This window comes from Rhagoletis pomonella, unplaced genomic scaffold (assembly GCF_013731165.1).
Source record: "Rhagoletis pomonella isolate Grant_MI unplaced genomic scaffold, Rhpom_1.0 Rhpom_scaffold_00004, whole genome shotgun sequence".
Classification (NCBI taxonomy): Eukaryota; Metazoa; Arthropoda; class Insecta; order Diptera; family Tephritidae; genus Rhagoletis; species Rhagoletis pomonella.
The window spans coordinates 42,330,959-42,358,512 of NW_023458558.1; the positions used below are offsets into that span (position 1 = coordinate 42,330,959).

The window sequence follows — 27,554 nt, forward strand, 5'->3', positions numbered from 1 at the left end:
TTTTAAATTACTTAGCAGAATAAAAATCGACAGAGTAAATCAGATACATTTTAACCATACCAAAAACTGTTCTTAATCATACGCTCAAAAATATTTATTAAAATCTATAAAATGTAAAACATATTTTAAATGCAAACTCAATGTACAAAAAAACAAAAAATTCAATTTGGCCCTACACATTACTCATCTCTCTTAGTTAAGAGAATTAGCCACTATCTCGTCCGCCTCACGTTTGTGCACTTTGCCAATGCCGGTGGCCGTGGTGGCTGCTTCAGAACGGCCAACATAATTAAGCTGCAAACGTGTATATTAACCATGAATTAGTGGAGATGTGGTTAGAATTATGTTACGATATACAATAGCTATGTACCTGCTTGCCAATTAAGCATTCAAAGCGTGGTCGTACAAAATTCCAAGCGCCCATATTGCGATGCTCCTCCTGACTCCACACAAAGCCTATGATGAATGCCGATGAATTGTGCAGAAAGACAAAAGCATTAATATTTTAGCAAGAGCATAATCACAGGTACAGGTGTGTGGTTTTTGTGATTGAAATATGTACACTTACTCTTCGCCTGTTTGTACTTGGCTAACTCTTCTTGTAATTCGTAGGCTGGAAATGGACACAATGACTCAAGTCGTATCAGGGCGATATCGTTGATGCCTTTGGTTCTGCGCGCCTCATCCAATACAAAGAAGTGCTTGCCCGAGCAAAGGATGACTTTACGTACTTGGTCAGCATTAACGGTAACATCACCTAAATTGAAAAAAAATGTATGGGTTATCAAAACGAATACATATGCACATATATTGTCACCTGAAATGCAAAATGAACGTAACAAACATCAACGTTGAAATGCAAAAAGTCATAACTAAATAATAAAATATTCAATTTTCACTTTTTGATTTATAGGATGGATTTAATCGAATTACAACTCCCCACATCATGTTATGAAAAAAAAAAATTAAATATGTATTTGTCACGACATTTTCCAGTTCGTTTACGATGTTGTTTCGCCTTTTTGCTTGAAGCCAAATGCATCTGCAAATCGTTCCATCATCGTAAACTAATGGCAAAACCTTCTACCATTGGTTGATGAAGTTGAACGAATAACCGACGCATTCAGATACCAGCAAACGGTCATTTAAGCATAAGAGCTGGGAAGTGACTTATGCCACTTTCAAAATAAACGGCTCATATGTACATAAAGACAACAATTTAAAATTTAAATGATGAAACAAAAAGGTTATATATTAACTTATGTATGCGTATGTATGCACATGTATTTGACAATGTGTATATATGTAACTCGTCATGTTGAAACGAATACATTCTATTCTATCGGTCTTGTATAACTCATAACCAGGGAACGGATGTTTAGGACCTAAAAACCTATAAAAAAGGCAAAATAAAATAACGAAATAGGCTGGAAAAGGCAAAATAAAATAGCGAAAAAGGCAGGAAAAGGCATTAGGTATTGCAAAAAAGGCAATAAAAAAAGACAGAAAATTCGAAGAACAATCAAAAAATACATTTATTTTAGAAATGTTTATATTACAAGTAAAAATTGAAAAACTATGAACTAGTTTCATTATATGAAAAATTTGTACTTCGAATCTTTGACTATTTTATCCTTTCGAGTTTCTAACTCATAAAACTTTTATCTATATAGTTGTAGTAACATTGAACCACAAGATGCATTTTGAAGTTTTCTGGCAGCATTTTCATTAGATTTTCGCGAAGAAAAGCCTTGAATGTACTAAATGTGCGCTCGACGTAAGTTGATACAAGTGGAGCCCAATTTAAATATGGAACGTTTGAAACATTCATATTATCAGGAATAAGGGCGTTTTCCTCGCCCTTTACAATTTTATCCACACCCCTTATTGTCTCTAAGCCTACCTTAGCTGAGAAAACGGATTTAAATTTTTCCAACACCAATTTGGCAAGAGGTCCCTGCGCTTCTATAAGCCGCATGGGCATGTGTATATTTTTTAATCTTAAAAAAAATTGTAAATGCTGTAATCACTTTTTTAAAGTTAGAAAAGGCAAAAAAAGGCAAATATCTTAAAAAAGGCAAAAAAAGGGCAAATATCTTAAAAAAGGCAAAAAAAGGCAACATCAAATGTCTATATATGGAATCAGGGAAAGCTAAATCGTGGACTTTCTTAATCGAATATACTTTATCTCTTCAGCAGAAAAAAGGCAATTTCCATAAAATCCGTTCCCTGCTCATAACCTTAATTCCGTTAACTTGAGTACGAAAACTATGTAGGTATGTGGAGATTTACTTTCAGAAATGTAGAGCCGCGAAAACTCTATTATATGATCAAGACATGCGCTTTCGCATTTAATGGATATTATAAAAGCTATGTGAATCTTAAATAATCAAATTCAACAAAATTATATAATTTTTATCTTCCAACTAAATTTAAGGAAAAAGTGGACCGGGGGGAAACAGCCCCGCTCTATAGTCGGGCCTGCACATATATGTATACAATCGACTTATATATATGTAAATATATATAACCGTTAACGTAGAACCTTATCGAAACCTATGTACATGAAAATCGAAAAAGTTACCGTTTTTGAAATCGATTTTGGACTTCACTTATTCTAACTCGGGAACACTCCCCCAAAATAGTCTAATCGGAATTTCCATCGTTCCAGATCGCTCCAGTTGAATCTGGTTCAAGGACACAGTCACATTTACAACATAAAAATTCATTTCTGAATATTCACTTTTACGCATTTGCGAATATTCACTTTTACGCATTGACCTCCAAAATCACAAAAGCAAAGGAGTATTAATTTAAAATAACGATTTGATTGGTACGATGTTCTTTGAACTGTCTAAGAGTTGCCACATTTACAAGTGTGGGTGCATTCGAAAACGTCATAATGCAAAGCATGAGTCCCTTTTATTTCTAAACTGCACTAGGAAACAGGTCTTAACCTAAAGGTAACTAACCGTGATTGCGCATGTTTGGCATTAAAATCTGCTGAGGTTTAAAAATAAAAGAGATTGATGCTTTGTATTATCACGTTTTCGAATGCACACTGTATGAGAAAAAAGGAATTTCCCACTAAAAACGCACGGCGTCATCTAATTGAAGCCTTTTTTATAACTTATACATCGTACACATTCTTCAAAGGGCATTAAGGACTAAGCATTACCCAGCACACGTTAATCATAAGGTCAAGAGAGACTTTACTTCAGATTTTTTCAACAAAATCCTGCTCCACAGAGTTTTTAGCGCATAATGTCAAATATAGAAAATTCTATCATCTTTTGTTTCTTTGTTAGAGCTTCTCAAACATTGCCAAAAATGTTTTTTTTTAACACCTTGACCACGTTTTCTCAAAATCTGGAGCTGAGGGAAGCTTTTTATCCACGAATTTGTAATGAGCATAAAAAAATCTATCATGAAGAGTTTAAACATTTACCGCATCAAAATTATTGTTGCCCTGTGTAACTAATGGTGTTTTCGTTTCTACAAAAAAAAGTGGCCTTTTGATTGCATTTTTCTCTTTTCATGTTCGATTCTAAATTAAAGGCAAACAGTGAGCAAATTTTGTGTTCGTTTCTTAAAATGTCACACTCTTGTAAACCAATAAATGCACATTCTCTGCCCTTTGAAGCCTTGTCAGTACAAACAAAATCATCATAAGTATTGAAAAGTTATGGAAAAAAAATATTACTCAATTGGTTAAATAAGACAGTTTTGTTGCGTAGCTGAATCGTAATGAAAAACTTTTTCAACCACCATTTTTACATGCGGAATCGTAATGAACGACCTCAAAAACATAAGTATTTCAAAAATTATATAAATCCAACGACACCTTCTGGTCACCTTTTTCGGGTTTTTTTTCGAACACTGTGCGTCGTTAAACTTTTCTTTAAACGCTCAAATTTGTTGCTTAATTTAAATTTAAAACCACTGAAATTTTACTATGAGCTTTCAAATGCCCTAACGATAATGCCTCAACTGACACAGAAAACGAAAAACTCACCTAGCACATTGCGGAAATGTGTGCCTGACTGGAAGTCGACATGCGTGGACGTGGCAGCCGGGTGACGCAGCATTATTTTCGGTGCAACCACAATGAGTGGTTTGCGGAAATTACGCAACAACTGGCGACGTAGCAAATGAAAGTATTGCGCCGATGTAGTGGGATTAACAATATTCACATTCACATTGTCTCCATCGGGTGTGGTTTCTTTGGAATCACAGAGCTGTAGAAATCGTTCAATGCGGCAGGAACTGTGCTCGGATGCGGCACCATCATAGCCATGCGGTAGCAATATCACCAAACCATTTGAGTCCATCCACTTGGCTGCATGTCGGTGAAAATATAACAGGAAGCATATGTACATTATATTTAGGTGTTTACATATGTGACGTTGAAAGTTAAAAAAGGATCTACGAATCAAAAACAAGTTTCTCCTAAACTAAAAGGCTTTATAGTTAACATGTGAATGTTATTTGTATTTTTTTTTGTCAATCTTTGAACTGAATTTGTGCACAACTAATGCAGCTAGCAAGTCTCGGTTTATTGCATTAAAAAGAGCGTAACCACTTATATAAAATTTGCTAAAATAGTAATTTTGTAACCATAGGTCCATTTTAACTTTCCTCGTCACACATGTATTATCGTTAACCAAAATTTTGTTCTATTACGACGACTTTCGACACTAATACTTACTTTCACCAGTTATAATAAAATTATCGATCATGATTTGTGCACCATTTGCAAAGTCACCAAATTGTGCTTCCCAAATGATCAGCTTTTGAGGATCGTCTATGGCCATGCCATACTCGTATCCCAGTACTGCTTCTTCGGACAGTATGCTATGCGCGATTTCGAGCTTGCCGCCGTGTCCGCCTTTCATACTATTAAGTGGTATGTACATTTCGTTAGTCTTCTGATCGACCAACATTATATGACGATGAGAGAACGTACCACGCCCCACATCCTCACCACTTATTCGTATGTGGTGACCCTGATACATTAGACTGCCGATGGCCAATGCCTCCGCAGTGGACCAATCAATTTTTTCGCCGTTATCAAGCTTTTTTCGACGTCCCTCAATATGCGTCTTCAAAAGATGTGGATGTACGTTCTGCAAAAGCAAAATTATGAAAACACATTGTGCTATGTGTTTAACTTAAGTGTGTCTTACGAAATCTGGCGGATGATAAACGCTCTGATGTCCGATGTAATTAAGTAATTGGTAATCAAGTCCGGTATCCCAGACGGTGATTGTTTCTGTTGCACTTGTCAAACCCGTCCACTGTTTTTTGAAATAGTTTGCTTCTGGTCTATAACTCTTTGCCTGCGACAACTCCGAATCTAAGTAATCCCAATAAGATTGACGCATTGCTTTAGCTTCTTCATTAGAAAGTACACTTAATTGTATCAACTTTTCCACATACAAATCCGGCACAGTTCTATGAAATTAAAATTATGCTTTGTAAAACAATTTCGGTAATCTGGTTATACAAACTCAACAAACCGACTTGCGATTGTGTATGATCTGGTACACACTGGGATTCGTAAAGGTTGGATCATCCATTTCGTTATGCCCCCAACGACGGAAACAATTCATATCAATGAAGACATCTTTTCGAAATTCGCGTTGGTATTGCATTGCCAAATGAGTTATTAAGGTCACCATTTCTGGATTATCTCCATTTACGTGAAAAACGGGTGCCTGTATAGTCTTGGCCAGATCAGTTGCGTAATCTGTAGAACGACCGCGTTCTCCGGGTGTCGTGAAGCCAACCTGATTATTCACAATCAAATGTACGCTGCCACCAACTTCAAAGTGTGGCACATATGCCATGTTAAGACATTCCTGATTCACACCTTGGCCGGCGAATGCAGCGTCGCCGTGAATAATTACATTCAAGACTGTTGTACCAAATGGCGTTATTGGGTCAGCACTAAAGGCGCCATCACGAAGTGTTTGTTGTTTTGAGCGAGTTTTACCCATTGAGACGGGATTAACGGCCTGGTATAAGAGTAAATGAATACAATTGTAATAATTCTCTTGTAAAAGGTTTAACTGTTTCCAGGACGAAACAATAAAATCCATTATTATTATACAAATTATTCTTTTATTCCTTATACTTCTATTCTTAAAAAAATTAGGGCTCAAAGTAGCTTTTAAATTTTTTCTGGCCCCTATCGGCAAATGCTCCCATAGTTTTAAAGCATATTTTGAGAGGAGTTTTGGGTCATTCAAATCGATAAAAATATTGTTAATAATAGTTGCTATCCCGTACGAGTCCGGACTAGTCAGAAATAGTCAGAATTAGTCGGATTTTACTGGAAATCGATCCCGTACTCGGTTCTCTGACTATTGAGAGGACAAAAAAGAGAGTAAATGAGCTCCCCTCTCTGTCAGAAGTTACCAGTTTTAGTCCGAGAATTTTTTGCTGGTAAATTGTGGTAAATGTGTCAAACGATCAGCTGTAGTGTGTTTGGAAACTAAATTGTAAACAAAAGAAGAGTGCACTCTGCTAATTCGTATTGAATAGTATTTAATTACTTGTTTAAGTCACTGATGGGCACAGTCTTGCCCGCGGGCAAAACTCTTTTTAGCTTCCTTTACCTTTTGTATAGGAGCGTGCAGAGTAAAAGCTCTCTCTGCTCATCGCTGGTTTAAGTGGATTCTAATGAATTTGAGAGTATTTTTGGTTATTTATATGTGTGAGCTGAGTGTGTTTTTTAATACAAAATAAGCAAAAATTTACAACCAAAATTTGGAGGTTATGTTGAAGTTGACAGAAGTTTCAATGTTACTCTCTCGCTCTGAGCGAGTTTTTATTTTTTGACAGTTTTACTAGTTTTAGTCCGAGGAATACGGGATTGCACCTAATATCGATTATAATATACCGATACGACATATGTACATATCGTCATTTGAAGTACAAAATCGCGTATCAAGATAATGCAAAACCGCGTAAGTGAGGACCTTGGACCCACCCTGCGGCAATTCAGACTCACCCTAGCTTAGCCCTCAGATAGTCCCTATTGTTACCAGCACTAGTCCCTCATAATTCCCGTGCCAATGATTTCAACTGCCATTTTTAGCATTGGCGTGCCATTGGAAAAGGACCGGTCCACTCAACAGTGACCGTAGATAGTCCTGGACTAATCCAATTTTGGAGATTTTTTTTTCGTTGGACCACGACTACGTTCTGCACTTCACAGATGCTTTTTTATATTTCGGAAACACAAGAAAAAAAAAATATTTTATCATTCTACAACCATGTTGCTTCTGACGGCATTTGAACCCGGACCCTTCTGAAAGCTAAGAAATAGTGGCAAGCATCTCTGCGCACTGAGCTACAGCCAAACATGTAAATGTGTGTTCAAATGTTCACTTTGAATCAAGGCCAAAGGAAGCGATTGGGGCATTTACAGGGTGGTGTTCTTAAATTTTTTTATTGAATTGCAAGACAACACCACCCTGTCACTGCCAAACTGTACTTTTCGTCTATCTCTAAACCGATTGCTTGGGGACTGGTCGAAGGCTGACATTTTCGATGCAATTCGGACCAGTCAAATCTTAACCAGGGAAGTACTAGTCTTTTACGGAAAATTGGCCGCCTTATTGCTGTAGGGCAACTTGTTTACACACATACATATGTGTCTGGGAAACTCACTAGAGTAGCAAAGAAAATATGTAGACTGACAAAATGAACTGCTAGACTTATTGCTAGAATTATGTTCGCAACATTTTCGGTTGTTAAAATTCGGAAATCTATATTGCATAAAAATACAAAACAAAATCATAACTTACTACTCACCTCCAAATGCGATGGATTTCTCAATAAACTTATGTGTATCTTTTTGCCCTCCACCTCCAAGTCCTCGGATGAATCTAAGGGCGCATATTATAAAAAGTGGAAAAAGGTGTAACAAAGTCACTTTTCTAATTAAATTACTTGAGCAAAAACTACTTGCAACTTTACAAAGTTCATTATTAAGCTTTTGGCTATCCCTTCACCCTTTGCAACAGTTGCTTGAGTGATAAACTTACGGAAATGACTTAAAGTGTCGGACATCGCTTGTGCATCGTCTGGGAACTCCGATTCGCCGCTAAGTTTGTGGAAAATTTTTGCGGGACGCATATTAAGCATAACTGTTTGGAGTGGCAGGCGTCCGCGATGTGGCATGGCCACTACCAAATCGCTAATGTCAACTTGAAGCAGAAATAAGAAATGCAAAAAAGTTGATAAATAATGGCAAAAGTGAAATGAGTGCCAATTAAGGAACACTGGCTGTGTTGCCTATTTAAAACTAGTACACGCGGCTAAACAAGTTTGAAGAGAATTTGCAGTTGAACTCACCTTGCACGGCGCTGCGTAAAAGTTGCCAATAGAAGGCCAAAAGGCTTTCAGCACCCTCGCCACCATAACGTTTAACGCTCGCGAATCTTATCGCCATAAAATTATCCCACGTCTGTGACTTGATTAGCAATTCGGCTATCTGACGCCGGGCATCGTTGCTAATTGTAAATTCTGCATCCTGTTGCTGATGGCCAGCAACGAGTCGTTCAAAATGATGCGCAAGCCATTCGCGCTCCTCGAGGCTCTGTGGCAGCAACGTGCACAAAAAAAAAAAAAAGTGATGCAGCGAGTTAGTTAGAGGTATTAGCGTAGTACCAGAAATACATATATTTTAAATAGAAGGGTGGGGATAGGGTAGATTAAAAATGAACAGACATGAAATCCGATGTGAGCCTCTACGCGTTATATATGTATATGTAGGTGTGCATTAGGAAAAGGCCACACAGCAGTGATATACGTATGTACATTAGGGTACATGAAAATACATGCGGGGAAAAAGTTCAAGATGTTAAGCCCTCACTCATAGGACTTTTCTAAATGGAAAAAATAATACCCTTATTTTTTTTTAAATATATATATATATATATTTAGAACTGCTTAAAAGCAAGAAATGATCTTTTTAAATATTTTAATTAATTTGTAATAGTATGTAAGAATATATCTGTGGACGAATAAAAAAATAAATAAATTTTTCGATCGGAATAATACCCAATTGTTTATTTAAACATTTTTAATTATTGACTATTTCTTATAGGTCCCCAAAAAATACAATGAGGGACCTTTAAAAAATCGTTGGTATTAAAAAATGGCAACAAACAATTGGATATTATTATTGGAAGTTTCCTGAAAAGAAACAAAGTTTTCCGATAAAAAATAACGACTTTCAAGAATTCTACACCATTTCTACGAAAAATGGGAAAATTCACGGCCTTTGAGGCAGGGTTAAATATATATATATTTTTTACAAAAAAATACGGGTATTCTTTTTCTCCATTTAGTAAAATCCTGGAGGTGTTTTCAAGCACGTCGACAATTTGACCAGTTTTGACTATTTTTCTTTCGTTTATTTAATGTTTATATATTTTTTTTAAAGCTAGCACACTTCAAACATTGTTTATTTAATGTTCAATATTGTTTTCTTATAAAAGTCTAGCTCATTATACAAGTCTAAGATCCGAATAGGGCACGACTTATGTAAAAGGAAAATTATGAAAAATCAACGGTATTTTGTAAACATTTAAAACTTGCCCTTTATCCTACTAGAGTTTAGTGGGATATTAAACTGCATATATAAACTTTTCTAAAAATTCTGAATAAAAAGTTTGAGATTGTTCTGAAAATTTGTTGAATTTTTATAATTTTTGTACAAAGTTTGAAATGTTGATTTATATGTTTCCGACTGCAGCTGCTCGACATTGAATCTTCGTCGCACTGGCTGGCACATATTCTTCATTACACGCGGTGTGATTGTACCAGTTACTGGTGCGACATCAAAAACTATTTGAAAATATTATGATTGTACCAGCATGCTGGTTTTGTGGTGAAATTAGCTCATTTTTTAAGTAAACAGTATTTTACCGGAAATTTCTTGCACTATATACTTTATAAGGGTTAAAAGCCGGTGTTTGTGAAAAAATTATGAAATTTCGGCTTTAATCCTTTCGATCTTTTCTGCACCTCATTTGTAAAGAAATAAGTATTGTACCAGCAAGCTGCTACATTATATGCCTCGAGCCTGATGATACAATCTCTTGATAGTGCCAGCAAACTGGTGTCGTATATGTAAGTAAAAAATTTTAGCTGGCATTTTTAGCCACAACGAGTTTTAGCCCTTTTTTTTAGCTCTTTTTAGCCCGTTTTTAAAAGAAATTTCGCTACCGCTAAAAATTATTCGCAGCAACATCGCTGCCAGGTTTCGTGTCGCGGCGAAGCCGATCAGTCCCTCCCTGTTGTCGGAAGTGTTGTAATGAAGGCTGAATTTTCCGACTGCTGGACCAAATATGCCTTGTTTGCACACCTTAGCGTTAAAGTTGCCAAACACAGTTTTAATATTATGCGGATCGTGGCAATTCACTCACTTGTGCGCCGCACAGTAGTCTGAAAGTGGCCGAATGTCTAAATTTCGAATTTACTTTTTTTACTGGTTTTTGTTATAGCTGCAGGGCGTACCAGTCGCCGATTTTTATCGTCTTTAAGATTTAAGTTTTTATGGCGGAAAACAACCCGCATTTCATTAAATCTCGACAACATTTTCCATTTCCGCACCTAGTGCGGTGCAAAACACTACAACTAAAAAAATTATAGCAAAATCGGAGCACGAACGCCACTTTTTGACGAATTTTAAGTGCGGATCTTCCACTGTTCGCTGCATCGGGTTGCGGTGATGCCAACTTTGTACTCTGCGAGGGCATGCAGCGATTGGATATAGGCACTTTCCCTATAGAAGTCCAGACATTTCAGGTGCACTTCCGCAAATCGTAAGCGAGAGTCGTCAAAATTTATTTGTGGTGGGTCCAAAAAAAAATTCGCTATGAATGTGTAATGAAGGATCTTCAAACACATAAGACAAATTAAGAAATAACTTACAAAAACAATGTGGTTGGTTGGCCAGTAAAGTCCTTACTTTAGTTTAAATTAAATTTTTTCAGCTATGTAAAATTATGTCAGTGGGGAATTTTCTGAAGCTATCTATAGTTTTTAAACCATGTGCAGAAGCAATTAAGTCTACTGTACTGTAGTTAAATTGGTTGTCCATACCTCTATGTAGTGAAATTCCGCGCTAATTGTGTCACCACAGTAAATTTCTTCCAGCAATTGTGCTAATCTTGCCACTGTTTTTGCGCCACCCACGGTCAGCTGTGGCCCACTTATTAAACCTTGCGGTTGCACAGTCTGCTCTGGCGCAAGCCCATAAAATTGTGGATTCAACTCATCGATTGTGCTGCTGTGAACAAACAAAAAAACAGTATTTAGTGGGTGGTATGAGTTCACAACCAGTTCATGGCTGGCTGATTATTTCGGGTTAAATGAAGTTTGTATGACTATGTACATATGTGTATTTGTATGTGCTATGCACACTTGTACGATTAGTTTGTACTTATGTATAATAGTAACCTTTGCTGGTCTCTAATGCTAATAGGATTGACGGATGCCAATTTGTGTCCATGCTTGCGATAGGCCTCCACCCAGCGATAAACATTGCCTTGAGCATTTCTCGATTGTAGAACTTCATCGGAAACTGTTATGCAAACAAATGAAAGAAGAAAGAAGAAAAGTTTTTTAAGTATAATTACTGAAATAGAGGGTTCGATATGTGTTTTATGTGTAAGAGTGGCTGAGCTGCTGGGCGCTGTGAGGCTGCCTTTAAACTTTAAATGGTGAAAGAGGATTGTTATTTTAGGATTTACGACTGTTACCGATTAAAGTGAAAGCAATAGCTTGTTTTTAACTGCCAGAAACTCTTACATTTATAATAAAATGAGCTGTTTGGTAGGATGGGCGCAGAAAAAGGCAGTAATTTTACTTGGTTAGGCACTATTTATGTAAATATTTTCCTACTGTGATTGATGTTAAATAAAGAATATTTTTAACATATCAAGTCCCAAACCCCAAAAAAATTGTAAGCGTCCTTTTTCCTACAGCATCTACACAGATGCGTTGCTGCATATAATAGAAAATTTTTAGAAAAATTTCACGTTTTTTGGCGGTTACTGGCTCGACATCACTGTAGGGACGCTAAAATGACACAAAAATACGCCTAGGCATGTAAACATAATTTTGGGTCGTATATTACGGATCTGTACACGACTTTTCTAGATCAGATAAATTTCCCAAGAAAATGTAATTTTAATTTTGCATTGCGAATAAAACAAATCAAGCTTTAATATGGAAAATATTACTCATACGCCATGTAGGAGTATGAAGATATGGCGCACGAGTAACATTATTTCCGGCTCCTATTTCATACAAAAAAAATTATTGCACATTTTCATATGACCATTCACAACTTGTTTATTTATACATCGATTTTCATCGTTAGTAGCTTGATATTTTTTCAAAAGATGGGTTTTAATACGAATGATAAAAATACAATACAGGAGTCAAAACATATATTTTCGAATGTATTTAATCCTGGAAATTTAACTTATATGTAATCTTATAACTCGATTCTACATATCGTGCACTTTTTTTTTTAAAGGAGAACTTATTAATTCAGTATTTACCTTATCGTATCACCTTAATTGAATAAATTTTTTTAAACAGCTGGCAACCAGCAACACAAATATTTTCGGCAGCAAATTTTCTTAAACTTTTTTAGTTCGGTACCCGTTTTGTAACATTTCATTTTTTTTATCAATTTAATAATTGAATAAAATTTTTCAAAGAGGTGGCAACCCTCTTCAAAAATAGTTTGGAAGTAAACTTTTCTAAACCAGAACGAAAAATGACACTGAAGATGGCACAACGCCGAAACCGGTTTGTCCACAAACCTAATTTGACAAGAAATTACGGAAAATCGTTCCGCATTTTATCACACTTCTACCCTGTCGCAAACACCAACAACGAAAATGAGAATATTCTTAACGTCTTCCGTTTAATATTTATATTGCAATATTTAATTTATCTCATAAATTAAATCAATTTATAATTTCCAAACAAGTGGCAACCTTCGCACAAAAGTACTTTCGACTATAAGCCTTCCTAAAGCTCTGTATTTTGGCAGCCATATTGCAAAATTTACTTTGTCTTATGAATTCATTTAAACTGCAATTTTCAAACATGTGGCAACTGTCTAATTATTTTTCTCCTTTACTTCAAGTTAAACCTTTAGCAAAGCATCGGGGAAAAGTACAAATATACAGACAGACAGACGGGCAAACAAAAATTCTAAAAATTTTTGATTTGGCTTCTGTTGCTCTATAATATAGACTCCCCATATGTTTTTTTAAATCGCCGATGTACAGACATCGGCCTGTTACAATTTTGTTATATGATGTACAGATTTTTATGATATGAAAAATCACATTGCATCCCCCAGCAATAGTCAGCCATCATATGACGAAGATCGGCTTTTGTATTTCCCTTCCATAGGTCAAGCAGGTACTGGTAAATCCGTAAATCCGCTCCCCTTTTTATTTGCTATAGGATCTAAAACTCTCTGGGGGTTGGTCGAGATGACTGTGGTGGTAGTGCACTTTGATGGATATATTGTATTCTAAGTTTGTAAAGCTCTCCGCCTGTCGTTTAATAATAATTATAAATATTTTCATTTATAGATTTTGCATTTGTTTAAAAAATTCTTTTCACAAAAACAAACTGAAATTTGAGAAACTTAAGAAAATCGAAAATAATATACGTATATTAGCAAAGTCACGCGAAAACATCCAATTATATGCCCGAAGCTGTATGAAATTCGTTAAAAAATGTGTCTAATTTCAAGACCTGGCGAACCGGTACTTACATTTTTTTGTTACTAATAACCTTTAGCATCTACATTTCCAAGTAAATTTTTTGATAAAAAGACGAAAAAAATGATAAATCCCTTCACGTTAATAAGCCATTACGCTTAAAGAATTGAGCAGTCACTTGCAAAGTGCGCTATGTAAAATTTTTCTGATTTTGAGCTTTTGGTGGGTAACGTACCAGTATTTAAGGTAGGTCCACTAACAACACAGTGCAAAACCTTTCTATATTATGAAAAAATAGCATCAAATGTGGACTACTCTTGCAAAAGTCGGTCTCATACTTATTTATAAACTTTCAAAAGTCTCCACATTCTGATGAAAAGTGCTTTAGGTCGTATAGACTGTTAATGTTATGTTATAATATTATTTATTCAAATTTTCAGGTAATAAAAAAAATATTAAATTTAGATGTTACTTATTGTCGTAGTCGTTTTTTTCTTTTAATTTACGGCTTACTATTATAAACTCGCATAAAGCTATTTGCATGTGGATTGTGAACATTCCAAGCGTATAGTTATGCCCGTAATGTGCACTTTTTTGCTTTATTACTCAATTGAAAAATTTAAATGTCGGTCCTATTGCTCAACGAGAAATGAAATACATATTGTAACAAAAGTTTGCATTATTGGCCTTTGCCTTATAGCTCAACTTTTTGTCGCGACCCAGTCTAATACATATCTATACTTCCTATATATGTATGTATGTATGTACATATGTACATGTGCACGGTTTCTTATTACTAAATGATTTTTGCCAGGGCTGCCAACTTGGCCCAAACCGTGCCATTATTGGCCCTATTTTACCTCAAATGGCTCTTTTGAAAAATAGTAATATTTCAACATATTTTTGTGTGTGTTTCTAATATAAATGCAAATGGGAAGATTTAAAAAAAATGGCACCTTTTGTGGCATATTTTAGCACTTTTTTATCCTCAATATGGCACTTCATAGCTAAGGATAGTCGGCAGCCCTGATTTTCGCCTCCAGCTACTAATTTAAGAGAAGTGCAAGAGAAGAAAGTGTGAGAGGGAAGAGAGCGTATTTGTATTTCTTATCAATTGAAAAGTGATTAGAAAATAAATATGAAACACAGACCAGTGTTGCCATGGATAAATTTGTTTTCCTATCAAAACCTACCAAACCCTACCAAAAATGTGTTTCGAGTTTTTAAAATTTTTTTCCAATGACAAGTTCTTTAAAAATTGAGATAACATAACATTTAGTAAAACCAAATCAGAGTTAGTAAAATAAAAACGAATTAACTGCGTAAACAATTCATTTTACTGTACAGACTTAAACATACCAATGTAGGTCTCTTTACAGTTTATACATACATATGTATGTACATATTAGTATTACGTCGGGACTACTCCCGCTACGACCTATGATGTCTCTGTTGTGCTAAGCCTAATTGCTATCACTCCCACCTTACACTGTTTAAGAAGTTAAGCACGTTGAAGGGTGCAATGTTCTAAATTTTGGATGAAGAAGACAATCGTTCCCCAAAGTGTATCAGTCTGCAATTAGTGAGACGTGGGGTTTCCTCCACCAGCCCACAAAAGGCTCGGGACCAAGCAAGCGCATTTGGACTCCATACTTTGCGAGACAGTCAGCCGTGGCTTTGTATTCTAACCCTTCATGTCAAGAAACCTAATATATCGTTACGCTAGTTTGGGCTGCCAGGTGGTTCAAATAAGTTTTACAGCTGTCCACAAGCCTTGATGCAATTTAAAAAGAGTCTAAAGACTTTTAAGGCTGCCTGACTGCGCGTTAAATTTTTTATTGTGGCCCCATTTTACCTTGGGAATGGCATGAGAACCTCCAAATAACCCCCAAGATATCCACTAGAGTGGTTAAAAATTTTTTTTTTTGGAAATTCATAAACGCTTCCTCAAATTATTGTTATTTGTGATAAAAAAAGAGAAACGTGTTTTTGTATTTTGAAAAAAAAAGTTTTCTTAGAGGTCGCGCTGGTCGGTTTTTTATAAAAACGCTGATGTTCTAAATTTTTTTATTTTCCTGACATGTTAAAATGCAGCTAAAACTTTGTTTTTTACATATAATTACTCTGGTATTATTGGGGAACATTCCCTTAATTACATACCTGTCTTGGGCAGTTAGAATGGGCCTAGTGCCCGAAAATATGCTCTCGAAAAGAGACTAGTTGATACGTTGATACTGAACGATTTACGCATTGTCATGGGTTGGAACTTGTTTCCAGGGGGTTTCTGGGGTTGCTAATTAGGGATCTCTAGTCAGTTCTTCGAAATTCAAAATGGCGGATCCAAAATGGCGGTCCATTTTTTTAAAAAATGATTGGATTTGTTCGAAACCCGGCACTCGAGAGTTTTTGTGGTCGCCGCTTACGAATCTGAAGTCAATTTCTTTAAATTCAAAATGGCGGATCCAATATGGCGATCAAATTACAAAAAAACACTAAAATTAAAATGTTGATATTGAACGTTTTAAACATTGTCAAGGGTTAAAACACGTTTCCAGTGGGTTCCTGGAGCTACTGATTACGAATCTGTTGGTCATATTTTCAAAATTCAAAAGTTAGACTTACTTACACTACGTTTGGTTGAAGTTTGAAACATATTTTTATAAAAAAAAAACCATACATGCTTAAAATCATTCCAAATATTTAACAAAAATCGCCATGCATTAAGTTTTGATCGCCAGTGTAAATGATCCAAACTAAAACAAATTGATCCAGAGAGCATAACACAATAGTAATATTGTTTTTCATATAACGATGAGAGTTGATGATCAATTTCCATTTTATGTAGTTATTGTTGGTTGGTAATATTGTTTTTCATTATAATTTAATCACAAATTTAAATTAATGTTTTGCAAAAGAGATCGCGCAAAGTAAGCCCAACTTCACAGCTTCTATTTTTAATATTTTTATTCTATGTTGGCTATAGTTTCCGTCTACAGTCTATACAGAGTCTATCTCAAAATACTAAGTATATGATAACAGTCAAGCTTTGTAAACTTCAAACATTTTGCTTGCAATATTAACACATCCGCCATAAGAGAAATGCCGGTCACCCTAATAAATATACATACATACTACATATGTACATGCTTAAAGCAATAGATTTAAAAATATATCTGCTACGTTTAGCGACAAGAGGCTTATCACTTGCCTTATAAATTATAATCATATGATATGAATACTTGTGCAAAGCAGATTCTATATTTTTAAGTAATTCTTAAATTTGTCCTATACAATTTATTCCTTTTTAAGTTTGTAGTTTGTTTAATTGAATTGTTGCACATTACCTCGATAGACGCGTTTGGGCAACGGCCGGTAGCCATAGACACCTTTTTTGCTTTGATAGCTTCGCCTTTGCAGTACTTGTTGAACGAACGACAATTGTGGATAACGCGTGGCAGTTATTTGACGCAACATTTTCACTTAATTTACTTATACCAAAATTGTTTTTAACTATTTTATTTTTTTTTGTTGTAAAGCTAAGTTCACGAATCTTATTCACATAGTTTATAAACGTTCACCAGATCGGTTGATGGAATACTGATATGAAGCTTGTTTTGTTAGCGAATGAAAACATTTTAAGCTGGAGCGGCGAACACATTTGTTCTCAGTAGAAGAATCTCTTTGGAAGAATCGAATGTTGAAAAATAGAAGACATTGAAGAGAATGAAGAGAAGAGATCGATGCGATCTAGGGTTGAGCACTTTAGTTCTTTTGAGTGAACCGTTTAGTTGTAATTCGTTCACCTTAGTGAACTAGTTCTTTAGTTCATATAGTTCAATTGACGAATACATTTACACATCGACACCTGAGTGGAAGATCGACCTATCTCGGCTGTCAGTTTGAAAACGCCAAGACTCAACATATTTTCGATATGTTTTCAGTTGAGACAGGGCGTTTTTAAATCGTTTTGTATATTTCAAAATATTCTCAGTTTACCAAAATTTCTAGAATAGAAAGATAGAAATTTTGGTAATTATCCTAAAAATAAGAAATCTCGAGAAATTTAATAATTGTATAAAATTCAAAATTTTTGAATTTTCGTTGTTTTCTAAACCTGTGAAAATATTCAAACTTGCTGTGACTTTCAACTGTGTAAAATAATACTAATTCGAAAATATAACAAAGAAGGTAAAAAATTGAAAATTAAGTACAGTGCCGAACAGAAGTATAATTCATTAAATTTGCACATTGAGTTAAACTTTTTATTCAGGTTTTTTAGAACAATTCTAGTTATGCAGTTTTATAGCCCATTCAAATTTAGTTTAACAAAGTGCAAGTTTGAAGTCGCTAGATAATTGCACTGATTTTTGGTAATTTTTTTTCACGCAAGTTCTTTCATGCAAAGTAATTCGACAATTATTTTTTGTATGGAGAAAATGAGCAACACCTTGGCTTTCCTAATCCAACATCACATTTTGCTTTGCAAACTTTTTTTGCGAGCAAAAACAAGGCAGTGCTGCCAAACTTACATCAAAAAACAAAACAAACAGAACAGATCATAACACATCGTTGTTGTTGCTTTTTATGTAAAATTTTTATCCGGATCCCGATCATTGCCCAAAAAAAGTAACTAATGAGTACCGATACGAGTAGGTATCGATACTTTATCGCCGATGTTTTACAGGCATCGATACTTTTTTCGATACTACTTACAGGTAAAAGTATCGTTTCATCCCTAGCACTAGCAATGTCCGATGAGGTGATCCTTTAGGTATTCAAAAGAAAGTTCTAACTTTTACCAAGAAGAACGATCAAACCCCATTACACTCTGTAGACGTGCTTATAAAAACTATTGATACAAACAATTTTCCGAAGAAAACTTTTCGTTTCTTATTTAGCGAATTTTAAATTAACTGCATTGATGTAATTGCATGTAGATACATACATACTTATGTATGTATATCAATGTACATATACATTGAACTTGAAGTACTCCAAAGTGCTATTCGATTTCATTAAAATTTTAAGCGTAACAGCTGTAGATCTTATCTAGTAGTTTTCAAGCAGTTATTTTTGTTGATATTTATTTCCTCACTGCAGTTTACCGCTACCTAGTAGCACAGTGATGCTAGTTGTACAATTGCTGTCTTGCAAGTAAATTGCATTTAATAAATTATTTAGTCATTTGAACAAAACTTTGTCTATGTGCGAGTATCTCAGACTGAACTTCTTTTTCAGCAGCAGCATCTGTGCATTTCTCCACTCAGTAATAAGAGCAGGTTTTTGCCTGCATAGCGAATTTGCTTAAGGATATACATTATGGTGGACCAAAAAAATAAAATAAAAGTCGGCATTTTAATGCTCTCACCCCTAATTCTTCTTATTCCTATGCACCACATTTTTTTTATTAAAAAAAAAATAAATAGAGGTCGCTCAAAAGGCTCAACGTTTTCCACGTATTTTATAGGTATGGAAAAAAAACTTTTCGTAGAAATGGTATATAATTCTTTAAAACCAATATTTTTCGATCGGAAAATTCTGGTTCTCTTCAGGTGACTCCCAATATAATACTCAATTGTTTATTTAACAATTTTTTAATACTAAAGATTTTTTATTTTACATTTTCTAGGGTTTATAGCGGACCTATAAAATAAAGTTACTATGAAATAATGGTAAAACAAACAATTGGGTATTATTTATTACTGAAAACAGAGATTTCCGATCGAAAATACTACCTAATGTACATGTAATGAATGTTAAAAGTGAATAATGCTTAGCATGTATTTATGTATTTACTAGTGTCCGACCGAAGCCGGAATTTTGGCCGATGCCGAAAATTAGGTACTCTGGCAGCTTCTGCAATTCACTTCCGAGTGAATTTCAATCCATTGCAAAAAAATCAATTTGAATTCAAAGAGGAGTCTAATTAAAACGCCTGGTTTGTTTTACTTTTTCGAAAAGAGTTGTCACCTGTTGTACACTTAACCATAAATTATTGAATAATCGTTGCCATCATCTCCGCACGGTTCGTTCGATTTTCCAAAGTGAGGTGGCATATTAAAAGGCTTGGACTGCAGATGTGCAATAAGGTTTTACTTTTTTGAAAAGAGTTGCCACTTTTTATAAAACTATATTCAAATATTTAAAAAATAAATCAATTATCACAAAATGGGTATTAATCGAAATGGTTCTGAAAAGCTTTGTTTCTTTACTGAACTATCCGAGGGTTTCCACCTGCTTATAGATACCAAACTCAATTTGCATTAAGGGAATTAGGTAAAATTAGTTAATTAGTTTATTGAAATTATTTCATCAGTTTATTTAAATACGTGTGTATCACAATGTCAGACGAAAGAGATTTAAGACGATTTTAGTTTGAGAATACTTTTGATAAGGTATTACAAAAATGAGAGGTCAAATTAAAGACCTTAGCCTGTAGATGAGTGATCAAGTTCTATTTTTTTAATTAAGGAATTTTCACCGGTATGGGGTGATAAAATTAAAAACCTACACTAGGCGAGACTTATCTTCACTCAGAAACGGCTGTACGGTTTTAGATGAAATATGATCTCTTATAGCTCTGACTAACATTTGGAATATTGTTTAAGTTTTTGAAATTCAATTTTGGGCGTCTTAACGCCATGCGTGTTCACTAGTTTTAATAAAAGGAACACCTTACAAACATACATTTTCCACAGCCGCTAAAAATTCCTGGTTTTAGGAAGGATGCAGTTGTAAATCCTTTTTCAAGCTTGTTTGTTTTTTTGACGCTTCACTTCCCAGTGAAAGGTCTTTCTGGAACACATTGCAAATCGCAGTTGACTTTTTTCTGTTGAAAAACTTCCAAATAGCGCACATGTTTCTACAAAATCACAGCAGAATGCAATTGTATTTTTATGTATTTTTTTTTAAATATACATATAGTGTTCTTACATTTTCAAAAGTGTTATGTAGAGATGCGAAACAAAAACAAAATTTTAACACCTTGTGAATTGCCTAATTGTTAGGCCGTAGGTAAAAAATCAGAAGAATAGGCCGAATACCAGGCCGAACCTTCGGTCGCACACTAGTATTTACTATTCTTTAATACATACATATAGTACATAAATATTTGTAAAGAAAAAATATATAAATGCATGGACTGCAATCGCAATTAATGTTTTTCAATTTTCATTAAATTGCACTCAGTAAGAGAGCGAAATTAAATTTATGTACGTATGCATGCATTGTACATACACATGCACACATTTTAGGCATACCGAAGTACCCAGTCGGAACGTGCAGAATGTGGTTCCGAAAATAATGCCTTTTCAAAGTACTTATTTCTGTATGAAAAAATTTAAAATTAGCAACTTGAAATGCTTTGACTTCGGCAAATAAGTCCGAAAGAGAATGAAAATATCTACAAAGCTCTCCAAAACCAACTACAACCACCTCATGCAAAATTGCCTTCTTAGAGGATTAAAGACTTCATGTTTTTGGAACTACTTCTGAGGTGAAAAAGAACCATGCTATCATTACAATTTGGAAGGAACCAAGTCCAGCTGGGTAAGCACAAGCAGGTGAAATATTATGGAGAATATTAATAAAATCCCTCGTAACCACAGTCAGTGTAATAATAATGATCCGACAGACATCCCTGCAGAGAAACTCTCAACTAGTGAAATTAATTTCTAGACTACTAGATTTTTGTCACTAGTGATGTGCCCAATACTCGGTACACAATACTTTAAAAAGATTTCGGTACCCAATACTTCCTTTTCGGTATCCAATACCGATTCTTTACATTAAACCTTCGCCGTTATATATATTTCAAGTTTAGATAAAAAAAATTTCATTACTATGTTATATGATATCCAATAAAAAACTTGAACTTATCGCAACAGTAAAAAATTATTTTATCAGTTTTCACCTTAGTAGATCCAAGGTTCCAGAAAAATGCTTTGACAAAGATAATATTGTCCGATTCATCTAGAAAAAAAGCTTCATACAAGTAGGAGCTCCTGTTCACTATGGCGATGGGCCGACATATATATGTATATACATTTTTGATTTAAAAGCTCTCTTGGCCCCTACATTCGGCTTTTAATAAGCGATTTCCCTAAACTGATTTTTCCATACTTTTGGCACATATCGCTAGTTAAGAGTGAAAAATTGCTGTTAAGTCCATATATATTAACGCAAGAAGAAAAGTTTTCTGAAAGATCGAACTACCTACCTAAGTTATTCTTAACCATTTCTGTTTTGTGAGACGCAAATTTGCAAAGCCCAAAATAATTACGGAAAATGTGATAAGACCCAAAGATACAAAAATTTTCATTAGAAACCTATATATGTATAACGAATGTAGAACTGGCTCAGAACTATCGAAAAAGGGATACAGAACGAAGTAGGAGTCATCTGTCGAATTTTAAACTAGTTCAGAACTATAGAAAAAGGGATGCAGCAGGGGCTCAGTTTAAATTATATACAAATTTGATTTCAAATTGAAAGCCAAAAAGACTCCGTTTGCAACAATATTGTTACTTTTTTCGTCTGCCAATTATGGATCTGGTCCGGAACTTTAGAAAAAGAGATGAAGAGCGACCAAGATTCGATCTGTCCGAACTGTAGAAACGGTAAAGCAGCGGAGAACAATTATCACTTCCATGGACATTGCCGTGTTAAATTCGCTGGTGGTTTGCATGCAAGAGACTTTTTTTTAGCGAACCAGTAGTGGGTAAAAATAATCTAGGAGCGTACCCGTTCAGAACTACAGATTTTTCCTACAGGGTAAGAACAAACATTCTCACGAAAAAGTGAAATAATATAGAAAAACCATCGTAGCCACAGTCAGCGTAGTAATAATGATGTCCGTCGGATGTCATTCGAATGTTGTTTGCATATGTGTGTGAAAATGATACATGAATCAAGCAAAATACTTAACAATTCATAAGGCGGTTGGAATTCATGAGAGCGCTCATTAATTCCACAGTTTGTGGCTATCCAAATCGTTTAAAAATTATTGTCTACTTTTTGGCTGCGCACGTCATTGTTATATGTAGCTCTTTTTTATTAACAAGAGATCAGATTTATTTTTCTTCATATGCCGATGTATTTATGTATATATCGTCACTACACATGAATAAGGGCGCGCTAGTGTTTTGATGGCGAAAAAGACGCGTAAACAAATTTTTGACGAAAAAATACGCTTTTAGTACATTATCCCCACGATTATTATGTTTCTTTACAATAAAACCGTTTAACTTATTTTATTTTCAAGTTTTTAGTTTGTTATTTAGTTACTATTTATTTCTCATTCTATTAAGTTCCCTTAGTGCCTCATTAGTTTTTAAAAGGTACCTATCCTCTCAGTTTGTTGCAATCTAACATCTCATTACATATTACCTCCAATGACTTTACTCGACTTATTGCTACGTAAGCTTGTCCTTACTCAAAATTCCACTTAGAAAAATACCAATACAAGAATGAAAGTAAAGGTGAGTACGTACATACATAGATAAAGAAAAGGATAAAGGCAAAGGTAAAAATAAAAACAAAAACAAAGATGCGTAAAGATAAAGGCAAAGGTGAAGGCAAAGGTGAAGGGGAATATGTAGATGAAGAAAATGATAAACATAAAAGTAAAAACAAAGATAAATATGACGAAAAAGATGGAGATGAGGATACCGATAAAAGTAAAGATAGATAGAGGAAGAAAGATTAAAATAAAGGTAATTATAGAGAAAACGATATACATAGATAGATACACAGAGACCCAATCTGTGAACTATTTCGAGATTTTACAGATTTTCGGATTTTCGATATCGATATTTTCGGACTTATCGATACAATAATCGATATTTTTGTCGGTTTTGTTATCGAACATCTTATCCATTTTTTTATCGATATTTTTATCTAAATTTGTATTGATATTTTTATCGATTTTGTTGTCGATATTTTTGTAGATTTTTTAGTCGATATTTTTTATCGATACTTTTATCGGTTATGTTATCGATATTTTTATAGATTCTGTTATCGATATTTTTGTCGATTTTGCATGCTACCGATATTGTTATCGGTGTTTTTATCGATTTTGTCATCGGTTTTCTATCTATATTTTTATCGATATTTTAGTCGCTTTTGTTACCGATATTTTTATCGGTTCTGTTTTCGATATTTTGATGGATGATACTATCGATTTTGTTATCGGTAGAGTATAAAGCTAAAATTAAAGATAAAGTAAATTTTCACTTCTCCATTCAACAAATTTTTACATCCCCTACAAATGCTTAACTTTCATTTAGTGTTTACTTTTCAACTAAAAATTTCTTTATACTCTTCTGCCAATATTGAAATACTGCACATAACTTGTGTATTAGTTATTTTGATCCAACTTTTCACATTAATTAATGAATTAAATAATAAAAATGTTTTAAATGCTACTTAGTGTTATAAGCCATTGGTGTGCAAAATGTCATCTAAATTCTAAGTAGTTTCTGAGTCAAGATAGCCGCTCGCATTTTAAATTACCCTGTGCCGTTAAAAAAAGTTCCAACATCAAACAAATTTAACCGTATTGCCCATCTACAGGCCACTGTGCTCAGCAGGTGAGCAATTTTTTTTTACACATTTCATACAAATTTTATTTTTGAAGTGTTGTTAATGCCCTCATACACGTGAATTTTTTCAGTGAAATAATGATTAAAGTGGATTTTTAAAATCTATGGACATTTTTATGTGTGTGCGAACGTACACATCCGTATATAAATTCTCCGAAAATAAAATTCGTCATTGGGCATATTTCCGTTACAATTGCGCTTGAAAAAAAGCAAAGTTAATGGCGCGTAACACGATAAGCGGAGAGAACTAAGTTCGAAAGAAGGTAATGAATCACAAAAGGACGCAACAGTAATATTAGTAACAAGTACATACATTTATTTGTATTACATTGTGATAGTAAACATATACAAAAATAGATTTCTACTTATAAAATCATTATTGCTAGATTTCAATTTTACTGGTGCAGAAGATTAAAATAAAACCATTTATGATGACTAAAAAATATGGAAAAGAAATATTTTAGTAATCAAAATGAAATATTTTCAAATAAACAATAACTTCACTTTGTTACAGTAGAATAGCATACATACATATGTATCTACAAATACAACCTACATATACATATATACAAATCTATGTATTGTATGTAAAGCTTGTGCTTATCATTACTAAGCGCACTAACTGATAAGATAACTTGCATATGCCTACACATTTATCAATTATAAGATATCGGAGCATTTGTTACCCAATTCACAGGTGTCTGAATGTGTAAGTGTGCCAGAGCAGCAGGTGAATTTTGGCTCAGAATCGAGGTACGACAACGCCCCAACTTCAGTCTGAATTTTCCGTGGAGTCGTATTGTACGTGTTTTTCGGAAAGGTGCGCAAAAAAGAATGAACCAGTGAAGAAGAAGTGATAGACAAAAATTTTGTGATTGTAACAGTGTTGTGGTTTCATATACATGCATACATACATAGCTGATAAGCCACAACCGCGACTGATAAGGCCACATTAAGGCAGATATTTTAGAGTAACAATTTCAATTGGTGGCGCATTCAGGCAGTGATGATCTCATTATGTAGTGAAGAAGTGAAAATTTAGTAGGGCAATTCGTTTAAACGTGTAAATGCCTCGTTAGCATGTAAACCTCGTAAACTTACTTAATTTTATATAGAAAATCGGTTTACTTACGAGGTTTACGAGGTTTACGTAATTACGAGACACCCATAGTAATTTTTTCCTTTACATTTTTACCATTCTATCTTAAGTGAAAAACACATAAAAACGGCTACACCCAACGAAAGTGCCATTTAACGTAAATATTTATTTTACTTTTAACGAACAAAAACTTAACGAATATATTTAATAGAAGAAAAAAAAGAAGCACGCATATTAATACATAAAAATGCGTTTTAAAATCGTGCTAGCCTTAACGCTAGCCTTTACCCTAGCTGGCTTAGTCATAGCGAACGAGAATTACTCATCGGAACTCGAAAATGATACTCAAGCTATTGATCCGAAATTAAAAATGTCTAAGGATGCGGAATTTGTTGAAATGATACCGGAAATAGTGCAAGAACAAGCGAAACCCACACTGATACCGGTGACGACAACGGTTGCGCCAACAACAACTAAAGCAACAACGCCAAAACCTATACCAAACGTGGCGATAGAGCCACGCATGCGTAATGGTGTTACTCCTAGAAATATGACTCACAATTTCTTGCAAAGAACAGGAGCATTGAAAGCAAGTCAAGACTTCTATCTTGGCGAGTTGGGTTTCGATGTGGACACAGACAACGGATACGATTGGTGTAAGTTGATATACAAATATTTTATTTCATTTTGAAAACAATTTAAAAAGCCAAATCACTAAAGTATATCCCAAGCGTAAAGACTTGTGTAGATATACAGTGACACAAACAAATGACCAAGTGTTGTTTTTCTTTTTTAAATATTTGTACAATTTTTTTTTTATAAAAATAACGTTCAAGTTTTACCCTAAAATATATAAATTACCGTTTGAAATTTTATACAAAATTGAGGAGAACTCAAAAAATTTCCATCAAAATTTCAACTTTTTATTCTGAATCATTAGAGATTTTTTTTCGCAGGTTACTTTTCGTTTTTTTTTTTTTTTTTTTAATATAACAAGTGCAATTTACAAAAACTGGCGTTGATATTTTTATTCATTATTTCACAAGAAAATCATGCTTAGATGGAGAAAAGTGCCAAAATCACCAAAAAAAAAAATCTCAAAAATCAACGCAATTTTTTAGACGTTTGTAAATTGCACCAAAAATGTGGGGGATATAAAATTGCGTACTCAAAAATTTTTAATTCACTGTAAAACTTACGTAGCAAAGTATCAAAAAATGTTTTTGCAAAAAGTGTAAATTTTATTGCGGATTCCGGTAGAATACCCATCCAGTAACATGATAAACCCATAGAAATGGACGTGTCAGTTTGAGTTCTAAGTTAACAAAATGAAGATTTTATTGTCGGTAGACAGAATAGCCTTTCCTTAACAGCATTTGTTCAGTAACATTTTGTTTTTAAATCGAGGCGTGTAAATATAGTATTTGAAGAACTGTGACATTGTTTTAGCTTAAATATTGCCGAAGATATGAGCGTTCGAAAATGCACTGTACACATTTTTGAGCAGTGCCTGAAATTCTTCTGTGTAAGTATTCTGGGCGGTGAGGGTTCTTGAGGCTCACACCCTGAATAATTTGATGTATAAAGCATTTTACAATAAAAGCATTTTTAGTTGTCGGCATGGTGTAACGAAAGTGCTCTAAAACTACATTATTTTTCTATGGAGATTTTTTTTTTTGCTCCATACTACCCATAGTGTCGTGGAATAAAAATGGTAAACTTGCTAAATGCTTGTCACCAGGGTGACAATCCATTTAAACGAACCAACCAATCCACAGTGTTTGTCACACTTGCTTGGGCCATGCGGTTTTTAAAGTCGGGTTTCAAAATATTTTCAAAACGCATATCTAATCCAAAATTGGCTGCGTTTTAGAGGATGGCAAACCTATATCTGAACGATAGTCCAACTTAATATTATATCTTAAATAGATTCATGATTTACGTAGGTTGTCATTAAAAAGTTCCTAAAAACAAGATCCTTTATTTGCAAAAGACATCTGACTTTGAGGAAATTTCTTCGAGGTCCGTCCATATAAATTCTTTTATCTGAGAACATTAAGTTATATAAAATAAGTAAAAATA

General features: G+C 34.4%; 2 protein-coding genes across 7 annotated transcripts in view; one reads left to right on the forward strand and one right to left on the reverse strand.

Annotated features, from left to right (window-relative positions):
* Positions 1-17,381, reverse strand: LOC118737582 (probable 2-oxoglutarate dehydrogenase E1 component DHKTD1 homolog, mitochondrial). Of its 2 annotated transcripts, none has more exons than XM_036468173.1 (13): positions 17,117-17,381; positions 11,479-11,602; positions 11,122-11,305; positions 8,365-8,608; positions 8,055-8,216; positions 7,822-7,895; positions 5,524-6,017; positions 5,187-5,454; positions 4,709-5,126; positions 4,016-4,339; positions 569-757; positions 371-456; positions 1-294 (listed from the first exon to the last, which is right to left on the reverse strand). In XM_036468173.1, the coding sequence occupies exons 1-13, from the start codon at positions 17,244-17,246 to the stop codon at positions 193-195; spliced, it is 2,799 nt and encodes a 932-aa protein (XP_036324066.1). In that variant the 5' UTR covers positions 17,247-17,381; the 3' UTR covers positions 1-192. The 2 variants fall into 2 exon arrangements, with proteins under 2 accessions (XP_036324066.1, XP_036324065.1); XM_036468172.1 differs by having other exon boundaries at positions 11,122-11,308.
* Positions 17,382-25,162: 7,781 nt separating this feature from the next.
* LOC118737581 (protein mesh) overlaps positions 25,163-27,554 on the forward strand; it is a 51,659-nt gene continuing 49,267 nt past the window's right edge. For 4 of the 5 annotated variants that reach the window (XM_036468166.1, XM_036468169.1, XM_036468170.1 and 1 more), the window contains exons 1-2: positions 25,163-25,414; positions 25,583-26,128. In XM_036468166.1, the coding sequence (XP_036324059.1) occupies positions 25,720-26,128 (409 nt within the window). In that variant the 5' untranslated portion in view covers positions 25,163-25,414; positions 25,583-25,719. The remainder of the gene's footprint in view (positions 25,415-25,582; positions 26,129-27,554) is intronic. The other variant, XM_036468167.1, reaches the window with a different exon arrangement.

Bases quoted from the DNA above. Each gene is read 5' to 3' on its own strand.
- LOC118737582 (XM_036468172.1), bottom strand. From the start codon at position 17,246: ATGTTGCGTCAAATAACTGCCACGCGTTATCCACAATTGTCGTTCGTT. The intron at 6,018-7,821 runs GTGAGTAGTAAG...CTCTTATACCAG, and splicing joins GAAATCCATCGCATTTGGAG to GCCGTTAATCCCGTCTCAAT. The intron at 5,127-5,186 runs GTAAGACACACT...TTGCTTTTGCAG, and splicing joins TTTATCATCCGCCAGATTTC to AACGTACATCCACATCTTTT.